The 15,698-nt window shown below is 40.4% G+C and overlaps 1 protein-coding gene across 3 annotated transcripts in view; it reads left to right on the plus strand.

Annotated features, from left to right (window-relative positions):
- Nucleotides 1-3,253: 3,253 nt before the first annotated feature.
- The window catches only part of LOC102777856 (IQ motif and SEC7 domain-containing protein 1-like), a 92,401-nt gene continuing 79,956 nt past the window's right edge, over nt 3,254-15,698 (plus strand). Inside the window, exons 1-2 of one of the 3 annotated variants that reach the window (XM_006796455.3) lie at nt 3,255-3,388; nt 3,520-3,901. In XM_006796455.3, coding sequence (XP_006796518.1) covers nt 3,642-3,901 — 260 coding nt within the window. In that variant the 5' untranslated portion in view covers nt 3,255-3,388; nt 3,520-3,641. Of the gene's footprint in view, nt 3,902-15,698 lie in introns of all 3 variants that reach the window. The other 2 variants (XM_035910127.2, XM_087834232.1) reach the window with 2 other exon arrangements.

Here is a 15,698-nt window from a genome sequence, read left to right on the forward strand (position 1 = left end):
GATGTTGGCTGCCTTAGAAAAAGGAAACGTTTAACCGGTGTGTTGTGTTGTGTAAGCGAACCCACCAACCTTTGACTGCCTTCCCACTTCAATAGCTGCTTTCAGGAGGCGCTGGTAGCAGTTGTTATTTTGCTGTCTGCTTCAGTTAAAATTCATTGAGATTCAAAAGCGGCAGTGAACGTCTCTTAAATTACTCCCATCAACAGGTAGTTGCATGTGGCTGTACAGTATATTTATGGCTTATTAAGGCAGTCTTCCGTGGATAATTGACACTCAATTTATTTTCTCCATTAAGGGAGAGAGGTTGTGGAAAAACTGCCTATCAGGCTGTTGTGTCTCGGGTGAAGCAAAACCGCCACTGTTCCAGATGTGTCACTATGCTGGAGGTGGAGAGGATCAATGATGTGGTACTGAATGAGACCTGACAAGAATGATAAGGCAGCTCCCACATGCTTTTCAGGACTGTGTGTGAAGATCTCCTTTTAAAGGGACGTCAGAGGCTGATGGACCTCATGACGGTATCGGTAGTTAATAGTCTTTTTTTTTTTTTTGCATATCTGTATAATGGATGTAAATACATTGCCGATGCATTTCCTAAGCAACACTGCGGCAGTATGACGAGAGAAGTGCTGAAGTTCAATTTTCAGGATTCATATAAAATCACTCAGGCTAATCAACTCGCTCTGTATTATTACTGTTTTGAACTATTGCAGAAGCACCATTCAGAAAACTCCCCATTTGGTTTATGCATTTATGATTTTAATTATATATTTCGTGCAATATGAGATCAGCGAGTAAATCGCTCTAACACCTACTACGCTTCCTCTCGTGTGCCATTTCAGATCCATCACACAAATGCACATCTATATGAGGTGGTTGTTGGCTCAGTAGAGACTATTTTGTATTCTCTTGGAGGGAAAAAGGAAATGTTTTCCACTCTGCTGGTGAGATTATTGGGGTCTTTCTTTCATCGCAGCTGGTAAATGTGTTGTAGGGCTGAACCTAGAGGCTTCGGGTTGGGTTTGTTTAGGGGCAAATATACTGTATGAGCGATTTCAGAAAATAAATCTCACTGGCTGCCACCCACATTGGCAACGCCGTATGACTGGTCAGCCAGAGGAAGAAAGGAGCCAAACCAAGAGCATAATACTGACAGACAGTGCGTTTGGAAGTGGTTAATACTCTGTGGGTACTGGCATTTGCTTATCCACAAAACAGGAGTTCCAGTACACTCAACTTGGAGTTGAAGGTATGGCTAATTGAGCTGTGTGGTTTGATAGTGTAATTGTGGACAAAGTTTAAAGGAATCAAATTTTTATGTTTGGGATTTTTCTGGGATTCTTTTTATCCCCACTTTCTGCCTTTAAAACACAGGGTCACTTGAAGAACAGCTTCATCATTGCTGGATGGGCTTCAGTGACTTGCTAAAAGGCAATTTAATTTGTCTAAAAGACAATGGCTTGAGGGGTCCTATAAATGGATAGTAAAATTGCAGTTTTGGTGAGATACATTTTTACCTGAAGGCATTATGTGCCATCACAGAGAAATGCTTCAGAAGTAAGAAATAAAGCAAGGCATTGCGCAGCACTGACATGTGACATTAGCCTGCGACATTCAGCTGTTAATAGCTGTATACGGTATATCCTTCTGGGTGGCATTTCAAGGCTCGTGATGCTCTCCTTGGCCTCCTGCCATGTGGATAAGGAAGCCACAGGGAAAAACCTAATGTACTCCATCTGTACTGCATGTCCTTAAACTGCTTCCCACTGCTCCCGGTTTGAATGAATTTGCTGATGCTCTGTCTCCACATTAAAACAAGTTATCTCAGATGATCCAAGTGCAGCCGTCAGGTGGTGCAGCATAAAGGTAAAGCCCTCAGTTTCTTGGATGAAGCACTCTCCGCTGCACTGTAACTGTATCCACGAACGCAGCATCTCAACTGGAGCTTTGAAAAATTGATCAAAAGAAAATGAGAGAAGGGAGTTATGAGAGAGTTGGAGCAGCAGAGTTTTTGACAACTAAAATGTGAGTGTGCATGTTGCTTTGATTCTTTTTCTTTAAAAAAAAAAAAAAAATCCAGCAATGGGGGAATGGTTACAAGAGCAAACTGCCATCTTCCTCTCAGTTCCTACACACGTGTTTGTAAAACCACATCCTGCAGAGTACCCATTGTGCTCAATTCCAACTCCCATTTTATTCTTGGACTCTTCTACAGTAGCTTTGCATACTGTTGATTTGCAGTTGAAAGTCATTTTTATTCATCTTCTTGCAGGGCATCAGTTTATTATCTGTGTGCATCAAGTTGATCTACCCTTTCCTCGTGCCTTAACCCAACTTTCTTCTGATCCCTGAGACACCATATTAACAATATCCATACTTATTAACACCACAAGGAGCCAACAGTAGGGAAAAAGCACTCCGAGGTAGGCTAGAGCCCAAGCTTTTGGTTCCTGGGGATAGCTTCCAGATATCTGCCCTCATTATTTGAAACTTTGATCATGCTTAATATGAGCATCTGCCATTAGAGCAGTATATATAGGACAGGAATCAGTTCTTAGACATCGACATCTAAAAGTCTGTGTTTTAAAAGCAGGATGTGACGAACAAACAAGGTGAAACTTAAGCATCGACCTCTGTCATCAGAGTCGGGTGCTGCAGTTTGCTCTTGCTGTTGGCCTTCTCTGGGACACCTCGTGTTTAATATACAGCCCCCTGTCCCAAATGCACAGAACACATCAGTCATTTCTGTTTCAAAAACTAATGTATGCTGCTGCTAACGCGATCGTTTCATTAGAGGGGAATATAGCCTGCTGGAGAAAATGGCAATACACAAACAGCATAGTAAACAACTCTGCAGGGAAGACGCAGCAGCACTCTGTGTGTACCAGACTGTGTTACAGCGCAAAACACAGTCGCAACAAAGTTCTGCCTAATCAAAAATTGATCAAAATGCGTGCGGCTCTTTGCAATATGAATCCTTGTCGGAGAGAACAGACGATGCGTGTGTTGTCTGTCTGCCTGGAGAAGAGAAGAGGACGTGCGCAGGAAATAGATCCGCTGAAATGGAAAAGGGTGGGAAAAAATTAAGCTCCTGACAAACTCAACAGTCATTTACCCCCCTGCATTAGCCCAAAAGTAATTACAGCTGCCTGCGAGCAGTAGATTCATAAAACTTGAAAACCCCGCCCACTCCGTCAGCCAAGCGTCTGTTTACGAAAAGTCACGGGAACGGCATGGAGCGAGAGGGACCTAATAGAAAATGTCATACCGCGTTGCCAACAGGGGAATGAGCAGACTTTAGAGAGCCAGCCGGGATCCTCACGGTGAAGTCTGGCACATTCGGGTGAATGATATGTTGAAGCCTGCTTGACATTCCCAGCCTTGATATGTGAGTAGTTTCTAGTTTCGTGGCAGTGGGACTTGGAAACGCGTGTATCCGGGAGTATTTCTGATTCGGATTATTATCACCCTCATCGTTTTTTGTTTTTTGTTTTTTTTAAAAAAAACAACAATGACAAGGCGTAAAAGGCGCAACGCACTGAATTGTTGCGCCTAAACCCCAGCCTGGACTATAGAGGACCATCTCCCCGGCTTCTGCGCTACGACAGGGAACGCAGGAGAAAAACGGCAGTTGGAGCGACATGGAAAGCCCAACGGAGAACCCTACTAGGGCTGCGGAATATTTGAAGGAGCTTAATAAAATAATCGAGACGCAGCAGGAGTTGTTGGAGAGGCAGAGGGGGAGGATAGAGGAGCTGGAGCAGCAAGTGTCCGACTTATGCTCGGAGAACGCCTGTCTGAAGGAGCAGTACCAGCGGCACCTGGCAACCTGCAGGCTGCTGCAGGGCAGCAACAGCCTCTCCACGCTGGGAGCCATAAAGGAGCACGCCACGCAGGAAAAGTAAGTCACAACGGCATCTTATGTTGTTTCTGTCAAAGTTAAATTAATGCCGTAGAGCTGCGTTTGCTCATTTGGTCTTTAAAAAAGTTCTAAATGTGAGTGAAGTAATTAATGCTAAACGAGAGCCAAAGTGCGCGGAGCCACATTCATGGCACACAGTTACACAGAGCTGCTACTTTGGGAATCAACGGTCTCCTTTTATTAACGTCGCTGCTGCTGATGGGTTGGTGACCATACTAGCCATCATCGTTATGTGTCTGTTGGTCAGTTACACACTAAGAGGTCTGCATTTCTAGTGCAGATAATATGCTGTACACAAACGTGATCTGTTCTGTGCACTTGAGAAAACCCCCTTTTCTGGTTATTTTGGATTAAAAATTTGAGTTTTAAACTTGCAGAATATCGTTTGAACTCATTTAAAAGATCACTTGAAGGATGGTTTCATGTTCGTAGACAAACACGTATCCTCCAAATATCCTTGATATGAGAAATCAGTAGTTGCAGTCTTTGGGAAACATCACACATATGCTACTTTGGATGAATTTGTTATGCAATAATAGTTTAGGACAGACCCAAAGGGTTAAGCCCCAGGCAGAGCAGATGAGGTAGGATAGTTGTGGGGCATTTGTATTAGCAGTCTGTCTTACCCTTCCTGTACTATTTGTGTGTTGAATTTCACTCCCCGTTGGCTGTATCTCCAAAATGCTTGCAGACGTTTAACTCAGTTTTGACGCTCTGCAGGATCACGTGATCGTGCTTGACCTTCATCTCCAGGGGCATGTTAGTGTCATGAAGATCACTGGCAGCAAATCAATACTGATGACTCATGGACTGTATGTCTTTGCCAGCTGATAAAGCCAGACTCATGAGATTGGGACATTGTAACACTGACCTTTAGTGAGCCCCATCTATAAATCTCACTTGGGTATTCTAGCTGATTTCGCTGGGAAAAAGCCTGTCACCATCTCATTCTGTACTGTCACAGTGTCTGAACACTATTTGAGTCCAGCTGTGGTAGACTGGCACAAAGGTTACAGAGGAGCCCCTGATTAACCCAGTGAACTTGATAAAATATGGCAGCTGTTAATATTGTAAAGTGAGGTTTATGGAGGATGCAGGATTAAAAATGCCACTTAAGTGCAGTGAGTAATTTAAGGAATGCAGATGCCTTAAGCAAGACTGATTCTAAGATCTGCAAAGGTCATTTTAGCAAAGAGAAGATGGGATTTAAATAGCATATGCTTGGAAATTAAACTGTCTAGTCATGCTTCCCCCCTGTGTTACAAGGTCAGGGACAGTGGTAACAGTCGGCAAGAAAAAGAGGCCCATATATTTCTACTGAGTAACTTGTTTCTCTGAGGAATTCCCACTTTGGGAGTGTTCTCCTGTTTCGCCATATCTGTGCATACCTCCATAAGAAGGAGTGAGCAGCTTTCGTAAGGCTAGGAGATGTGCTGATACCACTTGGTGCTTTGGTAACACCCATGCCAAGGGACAGCAGTCCTTGTCTGTAGGTTAAATGAGCCACAGTTATGGTGTGTATACACGCATATTGTTTTTTGCTGTTGTTGTTGTTGTTTTTGTTTTTTTTAAATTGATCAAAGATCTACCAAAAGGTATCTACTTTTTCAAAAATATACCTGCAAAATATTAAGATGGCGGTCAGCCTTACCTGTACTTTGTTTATACATAATTAGGATGTTGACATGCTTGTTAACACAAAGTATTTAGATGGCTTTTAGTTTAGCACATTAATCCTAGCCATACAAAACTAAAATCTAATTTGTAATGGGTTGGGTTTTTTTTTTTTTTTTTTTTTTTTGGGTATATGTCACCAATTATTGTACTAATATTCCCATCTTTCGACACATCTAAGAAGCTCATTTTCCATCAAAAATCCTTCTGGGCTGCTCAGCAGAGAGCTCTCATTTTGCTACTTGTATCTACAGTTTCCTTTTCTATTTTTACCACCCAGCGCTTGTCATTGAGTCACAACAAATACTGGCCCATGAAAGGCAGCTGTAAGACTTGTGTGATTACCCCCATTCTAGGCACACAACATGTCCACTCATTTCTTTCTTCAGGAGGAGCTGCCTCCTATCTCAGAAACATGCATGCTGATGCCCCCTGTGATCACAATGAGCTTTTAAAACACTTCAGTGCAAATCAAACATCACATGCCCGAATATCAAAATTATCTGCAAACAGCAGATGATAATGTTGTTTAAACACACGCACGTCAGACCTTTTAGCTTTTTGTCCTGAAAAATCATCCTTCGGATGAGGCAAAGCATGCCCCCGCCCCACCCCCATGTCAACACAGTCTTTTGTCCTTTTTTTTTTCTTTTTTACATTATGCCGGGAATGTAGACAAAGCTTTCTTTGCTGTGTCAGGCATGTCCTCTTTCCTCTTACTGTGGTAGTTGTCATTCCGGTTACGTAATGAGGAAGTGACTAGCATTAAAAGTACAGTAAAAAGGAAAGCGAATACCTTACCAGAAAAACAAGTAATTCCCCAAAACTAGGTCAGTTGTCTGTGTGAAAAGTCTCCTCTTGAGGAATAGATTGACCTTCTAATATTCTCCTTTATTTCTTGGAAATAAAGGAGAATATTAAGCATGAACTAACTAGAGCACCAACTCATGACTATATACTGGATATAAACTCCAAGAGATGCTTATTTTAACTTAGAATAACAGTCTGCCTGGTTTTTGTTTGAAAATGTCAAATATCTGACTACATCTACATCTCATTAATTAATACGTTTTTAAAAAAAAATGCTTTTATTTAACCAAAAGCAAAGTTTTTAAACATTTCTCTATAGTAATTTAATATGACTGTCTGATCACCTTTTTTTGTCACGAAGACAACGAGTGGTTTCGTTGAGTTTTGTCTTTCTCAGGAAGGCAAAGCCTGAAATTCAATGGTAGAGATAAACTTTTTTTTTTAAGATCATGATCACTACCTTTGTAAAACTCCACCCAGTCCCATGTGCATTGTTGTTTTTACTTTTTAAAATTGATTGCGAAGCATTACAGGCAACAACATATTTTTGTCATGTACTGGTAAATGTTGACAGTTTGGCTCTGTACGTTTCAGACTAACTGGAAGAAAATGTCACTATAGGCGTTATGTATTAGACAGTTATTCAAATGAATGGATACTCGAAAAACTGGCACTTCATTTGCCTATTTAAGCATAAAATGTCATGCAACTTCCATCACAAAAAAAATGGTGTTGATTTAAGTACTTGGGGAATGGAATTTATATGATTAGAGCTGCATAAAGTCAGTTTCTTAAAAATATTTAATAGTAATTTTCTGTGTTTTTGTTTTATTCATGGAGTGAACCAGAGATTTCCAGAATGCCCTTTGTGTAAAACGTTGACTTTAATATATTAGATTTGTTGTTATTTGTTCTTAAACAAGTGTAGTTAACACATATTTAACCAGATAAGGGCTCAATTGCATATTTTAAACGCAAAATTTCAGAAAACTAGATGTAATTAGTTGAGTGGGATTTGTAATGATGTCTTTTCCCCAATTTACATGTGGTGTGATTCACCATGCTGTGGAAAGATGTTGGCTATAGATATATGTTCCCATGAGACTAGAAAAGTAACTGCTGAGCTCATGCTGTGTGTTAAACTTTTTATTAGGAGGGGGGAAAAGCATGGTGGGGGTTGGGGGCATGGTCACGTGATGCATTATGCCATTGTTTTGCTCATTTCTTTTCTTGAGATTAAAGCCATTACCTCTAACTCTTTCTGCTACATGTACCAATGGGTATCGTTTAGGTTTTATCCGATACCGGTGCCAAATCGGTACTTTTTAAATGGTGGCGGTGCTTAAACAGTGCTCGAACCGGTGCTTAAAGAATGGAGAACACAAACTTTGTCCAAAAACCTATGTTTTTATTTTTAGCAGTCTCTTTTTTTCTGCAAAATGATAAGCACCATCCAGCCCCACGCACGGGGCGATCCGCGCTAACTCGCTAATGGAGATTTACCACACCCACAGTAGATGTGCTCGAAGCACTTGTTGCAGGCCTGAGTTTGCATCTTTTGCTGTGAAGTACAGTCAGACTTTTGACCGCTTTGCCTTGGGCATTTTTAATCTGTAGCTCTGCTCTAAAAGAACGTACGTACCTGGGCCCGCCTACTATCCTTGGAAAGGTAAAATGATTGGCTATAATCCAAAGTGTGTGACATCTCAGGAAAAAAACAAAACAAAACACCGAAATAAAGCACCGAAATGTGCGCTGGTTACTTCATTTTGCTCTCATTACAGGTCAAAATATAGTTTTTAGTTCCTGATTGTCTTCTGACAGCGACTGTCTGCTGCAGCCAGCATGGGTTTTTTTTGTTAGATAGTGAATAGAGTCTGTGATGTTTGTTCATACTGTATATGGGAAGCATTAAGCTATGCTGACAGGTTCAATTGTTGCTGGCTGAAGATGAGCTGTAAGTCACTTCAAGAGGGCCAGAAAGAGAGAAACAAAAACACAACCATTGTAAAACAGCTGTGGGACTACAAGTCAAAGAAAAGGGAAAAAAGTCTACTGAATGATGCATTACCTTGCTTACTGGTGTCTCTGGTTGGCTATAAACAGACGGGTTTTCCCTCTGTGTTGTTTTTACATTTTTTTCTCTTTGTCCTCTTTTGGACACAACACAGAGAGAGCAGGAAATATGATGTGAAACTGATAGTGGAACCTGTGGTGAAGAGTCAACCTATTTATCAGTGAACTCTACAGAAAAGGTTCTTGTAACATTGTCAGTCAGGTTCTCAGGATGGACAGCCACTGCAAAGGTATATAAAAAAAAATCTTCCCAGTTTGCGCAGACCCTGTTATTTTATAAACTTGTCCACCTGGGCGACTACATAGTGGCTTAGAAGGACTAACAGAATAGGAATTATTCCTAGTCAGTGTCTGTGTGTGGCATTCAGGCGAGAGTTAACAGTCACATACATATTATGTTACTTGTGGCTCTACGGTGGCCTGCCTTGTCAGCCCTTTAGTTCAACAGTATTTATGCTGACCATATAGTTTCTTTCCTAATGGAGTTTGTTTTTAACAGCCCTCTATAGTTTCTTGTATTCCTTGTACTCACAGTGGAATTAAGGTACAGGTATTTCAAGACAGCGTTGCAAGTTTTCACTGCACGCATTAATGATAAGTGGTTACATGTGCAGTTATGTTGAGACTGTGGCAGCTTTTCGGCCACGCGTCCCAGGTCAGTCTCGGAAGCGATTAAAACAATTACAGCCACAAATTAAACTTTTAATGAAACCTTTTCAGTGTTTGCGAAAAAACGTTTTTCCACGTGTGATGCAGTAGAAGCTGCTGTTTTAATCAGAGTGGATCCACTGTGATCCGAATAGGTCCTCTGGGGTTTGGGTTAGAATACTGTTTGCTATTACTTTCATTTCTTATCTCGGAGCTGGTGGATGCGTCTGCCAGGCCACATTTAGCATTCAGACTTTGTCCCAGGCCCAGATAGCCAACCGAGTGTAAACAAAATTTGTGATGCTGATGTGATTGCTGGAGTGATAACGTCTTCAACTGTAGATGACAAACAGCTGATATGTCATTTCTGAAACTCTTCCTCTTCTTCTTTTTTTCACTCAGCCTTTTAGTTTTTAGTTTTCCAAAGTGTATTAAAGAGATATTTGAATGTAGATGTTTTGGTTATTCTATGTTTGAAAATTTGATGTAATTATGCACTGAAACAACAGTGGAAAATTCCGAGTCATGTTAGAGATTTGGGTTCAGTGACTGTGGGAGAAGACTTTGTTAAGGAATTTCTTTTTCTTTTTTAATTCCGGGCAGTCTTTGAAAATGAAGAGCATAAAGAAGCATATGTGCTCTTGAGTGATCAATTATTAATCAATAACACAAGAAATTATTTCAAACACCAGTGCTCGAACAAGACTTCCAAATGCTTGTGAATGAGCAGCGAAGCTCTTGAGCTGCTGATGATGTGCAGTGCTAGGCTTGGTTACTTGCCAAGACACAGACTGCATAGTTTCTGTAGGGCTGTGAGAACAAGAAGAACATTTTTAGGCAGGCAGTGCATTTTCAGTATATGTTTTATAGATTCATTTACAGTCATTTCATATATTCAGCAGCTGGTAAACTGTGTTTTGGAGCAAATGTTTGACAGTTAAAGCAGTTGGATATTTCATTTTCTTTTTTAAATGTTCAACAACAAAATCTGAACCATTCCTATCTTGTAAAAAAATGGAGTCCCAGACAGTTTGACTAACCAGAGTCACTATTTTATGACTCCTCTTGGTTGCACTTATCCATCACGGTAACGTGAGCATAAGAAACAATGAATGAGAGAGGTAAATAACTCAAGTGACGCATTTATTGAAATTAAATAATAGTAATCCACAAAACACCATAATACAATAATAAGTGAACAATTCTTCCTTCTTCTCTTTTTCCGTTCTCTTTTCTGTTTAGATAGACAAATTGTTTTGTGCTTTGTGTTGTGATACTGCTACTCTTTGTGGTAAGCTATTGTGAGTTGCTCCATGAGACTCATTCCTAAATAAGGAACTTGCATTGCAATTTCTAAAGCTTTGGTTTTTATTATTTAATTTATCTTATTATATTGCAGATCCAGTGCTTGGAACCAAGCCTGTTAGTACTCATAGGAATTAGTGTCGTCAATTGAATCAATAGATACTCAAGTGCTTGATAAATGTCCTTTCAGGTAGCTGATTTTGGTCAGTACTGTTGTTCACTGTCATCTGTGGTTTTGTATTGCTTTCTGTGTGGGTTACAGATGTTATGTCTTGGCTTCTTTGCTGTAATTTGCTGCCTAAGAACAACTTAGTTGCCCTTCCTAAGCCCCCTCTGTTGAGCTTGTAGACTGGAAATTGGCAGGTTCATAAATACTTCACCCCATGCCACTGGAACGGCTTTAGCATGTGTTTTGGGACCACATGTCTGGAAATAATAGCATAATGGAGAAAGCTGCTTCTTGTGGCTGGTGGTGTCCACTCATTTACCCGGTGATCTGCTGAACAATCAGTGTGCCAAACCAAATTTACGAGCACATGGGCTCCCTCTCTCCAGCAAAGCCCCCTCTAATGAAATGCCCCTACTAGATTAATGTCTACACAGGGATGATTTGCATCCAGACCCACCTATAAATTTCAGGCAATGGCCAAAGAGAATTTGAAACTTGCACTCAAAATCTACTGCAGGCTGCCTTTAGGTGTAATAGACTGTCCCTCCTCAGTGTGACTGCAGTCTTGCTGGAAGAAAGCCATGCACTGCTGACCTCTGGTTCCCCCAATCAGGCCTATCACGACACTGTTACAGTTGTTTTGTGTCCTTTGTTGTTGCTAGTTGTCTCATAAGATAGGATAATTATGGCCATAATGAACACTGTTACCTCATGGGGTTACAAGTAAAGCCTTCACCAAAAAACCGTATATGTTTAAATCTTTACCAAAAAGTAAAGTCTTGATAAGAATTCCTGTGCGATTTGAGAGTAATGATGTGAGTGGACTAGATAAGGCTAGTATGGTGCCATTTGACATGATTGGATTGTGACTGAGCGTCGATTCAGTGAATGAAATTTGTGAAAACAAGGATGCCTGAAAGTCAAGTTGTGTGGCTTGTTTGCATTGCGCTTAAATGATTTATGACCGGGAACTTCAGGGATAAACCAATGGATCTGACTAAGGTGTGTTGATGGACATCAAAGCTTAAGTAAACATGCTCGTATGGTTAAAGTGTTAAGAGTCATATAAACCTAACTTCTCGTGTGTTTTTCTCTTTTTTTGGGGGGGGGGTCTTTTTAATAATTTAATCTAACTCGCTGCTGATGGTAGAGTATGAGTAGTGAGGTATATCAATTGTCTCACCCTGCTCTGAGTAGGAAAGAAAGAACACACGCTGTCTTCTCAAAGCGCCGAACAGCTTTTGCAGATACAGTATTTTTTAGCCTATTCTTGCTGTTGGCCATGAAATGAAAATGATACAGTGCTGTTTTTATGGTGTTGTAGGTGCCGAAATGCAAAAATATATGGGTCATTTTAGCCAATTGCTTGGCAGTTGCTAGGCAACGTGATGACATTATAATATATCATGTGCAATTCAAGTTTTGTGGCAATAAATGAGATGTTGTTGTCGTGAAATAAAAAAGAACAGTGTGCTTGCATGAGGTGTTAGGCACATAAAACCTAAAAACGGGTTATTTTAACCTGTTGCTGTGTGATTGCATGATGACATCATTATATCTGATACCTATGAGAATCTTCAATGGCCCAAGATGTACTTATTAGCCAGGTTTGGTTGCTCAGCCCCTGATGCTGTAGTAGGATTTGGCAGACAAAGGAAGAAACTCACAAATAGACAGATATTTTTGCATGTTATAGCACCATATTGCATATGATGTAATGGAGCACTGAGCTCATAATTCACAAGTAGCACATTACAATGACAAGATTTTTTTCTGTGTTCTCATAGTTGGTTATTTTCAGGAAAAAGCAAACAAAAAACTGTTCATGGAGACAAAAACAGCTTTTTGCTATACAGTTACAATATTATGTTTACTCAAAAGGTACTAAATGATTCTCATCTTTTTCATTTTTGTCAGTTTTGTGTTAAAGAAGATTTATGGATGATAAAATGTTCTCTTCTCTGTTTATTCCCTGATGTTTTTGCTTTCTTTATTATTGCAAACTGTGATCAGCACTGAAACAGCACACTTGTAGCGGCCACAAGGCCAAAGTATAGTTGCCTGTTCATTCTTTATTTCTTCACAGTTGAACCAATTATCTGCCTCACAGCTGTCAAAACCAGCTGATGCAGCAGCTGAATCGAAGGCAATTTGTAGCATAGTACCTGTGGAGAGCTGTTTGAAATGCTGCCACTAGTTTTCTGCCAAGTGGGAGTGCGGTGTGTGTGTGTGTGTGCGCGTGTGAAAAGCTGACAAGGTGGAGGCTGAGTCAACAGTTAAACACAGATGAGGAGCTACTGCTTACACACACTCTTCTTAGTCACCATGGATAGATGTCAACACAGGCCTCGTTACAGCTGGCTGGGCTGAATTTTCTGTTGCGAGTACTTAAATGGTTTGTGTATTTAAGTTTGCTGATGGTTACTTGCTGGTTTAACAGGTTCAATTGCTTCCACTCAGGTGTTGGCTTGCGGTATGTGTGTTTCAGTGCTTGCAGATGGAGTGCACTTCTTCTCTTGTTCTTTATAACCTCAGACTTTGCAAGAGACTCTAAGGGCTCACCCAAATCCGAGCAATATGTTCAGGAATGCAGCATGAGTAAGAGTGAGATCCCCCTGTATCCAGCTCACTGTGTTAGGTCAGGTGTTTAAGACCACTTGGATTCAAAGTGGGAGAAAAAACCAGTGCGCCTTTTTAACACGATCAAGAGCTTTAAATGTCTGGAAACAAAAGTCTATTATTTAGATGCTATTGTAATATTGCTGATTGTGTTTATGTTTGAAACCCTTTAAAGAGGCAGAGAATCCACATCTCTGGATGAAATGGACAACGAATTAATATTGAATGGCCCTGCTATTTGGGCCCTTAGGTATGACTTTATTAAAAATAGACATTTTCCTGTTGTGGAAATGTGTTGCTGCATCCAGAAATAATGTAGTTTAAAATTTTACCATGCAAAGAAACATAAACTATGTCCGCTTACTCCTCTGGACCAGAGCTCAACTGCCCATGGTCTTGCAAAACAAAATTTGGACACTTTGTCCACAAAGCTAAGGAGCACAGGGAACATCCAGCAAATTGTCTAAAATGGGGACGTCACCGAGCTTTTTCTTTCTTAAGCGTTGAGTTTTTTGTCATGCCATATGTAGTTTTTTTCTCATACACAGTATAAAAGATGGACATAGCTACTAATGTCACCTGTTGGTATTTGAAGTCCCATTTTGAGCATTTCCAGCATAGCCCAAAAAAAAAATAAAATATGAAAAACAGGTCTGTTTGTAAAACTGCATGCTCATTGGCTGACGATTCTTAAAGTCATTAGGAAAGCGTTTATAGAGTCAGAAAACTGCTACCCTATTTACTTCTTCTGATGTTTTACAGATATTTAACAACTAACCAGGTGGGATTAACTTGTCCATTTTGGCTGTCTGACAATCATGGTAACTATGTAGGAATAAGGCCCCGGTCACACAGGCCTAGAAAGTGATCTGCGACCATCTGGCAACCTCCTGTCATAAAGTAAAAGTGAATATTCCACAGCTGGTTGCAATTGGTTGCTAGAGGTTGATGGCAGTTGCTCAGAAAATGATTTGCGAAGTCTTAGTTAACACAGGTCTACAGACGGGTCAGTGATGACCACAACCACTAGGGGAATAAACTTTAATTTCCCAAACCAGTTTACAAACCACTTCCTTGTGATTGCTTTTGTTCGCTAGCTAATCGCCGCGGTCATAGTTTTAATGGAGGCGACAGACTTGTCTGTGAAAGTGCATCCCCTTCTGTACAACCAGTTTCACTCAGCAACATTATTGTACATGAAATGGACAACTTGCATATCTGTGAGGCCTTATTGATTCTTGACCAACATTCAAGGAAGACTGCTTAAATTAGCAAGGTGATGTCAAACCATATGTTGCACATATTTCAAGAGTAATGCTGCTTGGAAAAGAAAAATTACCTGAAAGAACCCATTGAAAATCTTTTTGCTCATTGAGTGTCTCAAACCTTTTGGGCAGCTAAAAAAACAGTCTTAAGCACAGATGGGAAAACTCTGACTGGTACTCCAGTGAAGATGATGAGAAATTAAAGTGGGCAAAAGAAGAATGGGGCTTTGTGCAGTTTTCTTGTACAAGTGTGTATGTGTGTACGAATGTGTGTTTGTGAATAATTGCCACTTTCCTTTTATGCAGGAGCTGACAGCCTGTGGGGGTCATGCACCAGTAACTCCTCAGAGATACATAATTTGACAGCACCATGAGAAACAAACCACTACAGAGAGGACTCATTAGATCTGCTTAGCAAGACACATTTGTGCTTTTAATTAGCTGCTGATTAATACAGATCATTTAGGTCTCAGTAATATGGACACAAGAAGTGTGTATTGCACTGAGGAGCCTAAGACTTGATGAATGGCCTTAATTTATGTACTTGACTGGGGGGAAAAAATGGAAGTAAGAATAAAGACACACAAACAAGCATCTTACCAGAGAAGCAAGTGTAAAATCTACATCAAACATTAAAATGATGCATCTTGACTGCAGTGTTCTTTGAAAAGGAAACATCTTATAAAATATTGACAATAAATGTGAAAAGGTACACAAGAGCGTCTAGCTTTGGTGTTCCTCCTCTGAGGGACCTGTCAGTGTGAGTGAGCTGTTATAGCCGACCGCAGGTTCAAGTCATTGATCATTTGATGGCATTGTTCTGAATGGAGGCAAGAGCCACGAAATTGCAAGAAGGCCTGTTCTGCTTTCAGTAGAAAGTTTTGAAAATTGAGTGCAACTCTGGATGTGATTTATTCTTTTTCATCACAGCTTGAAGGAGTTTGATCGCAGAAGCTTAAAGCATTTCATAACTGCTACGCTTGCTTCTGAATTCCACAGTATATTATTCAGTAAAGCTACTAACTGTTTAGGTAACTTTGGAAATTACTTTGGTCTATCCAGTTCAGTCAAGGACTGCGACGTTCATAATGGCATTCCTTCTGTTAGCCTTGTCAAGTGCGAGGAGAAGAGGTCAGAGGTGAAGATGGGTCTGTGTGTCCTGATTGTATTTATTTATTTATTTTAAATGTTGAGGCCGATAGAACACAAA

Source organism: Neolamprologus brichardi, chromosome 20 (genome assembly GCF_056152115.1).
Source record: "Neolamprologus brichardi isolate AB-2024 chromosome 20, ASM5615211v1, whole genome shotgun sequence".
Lineage (NCBI taxonomy): Eukaryota > Metazoa > Chordata > Actinopteri > Cichliformes > Cichlidae > Neolamprologus > Neolamprologus brichardi.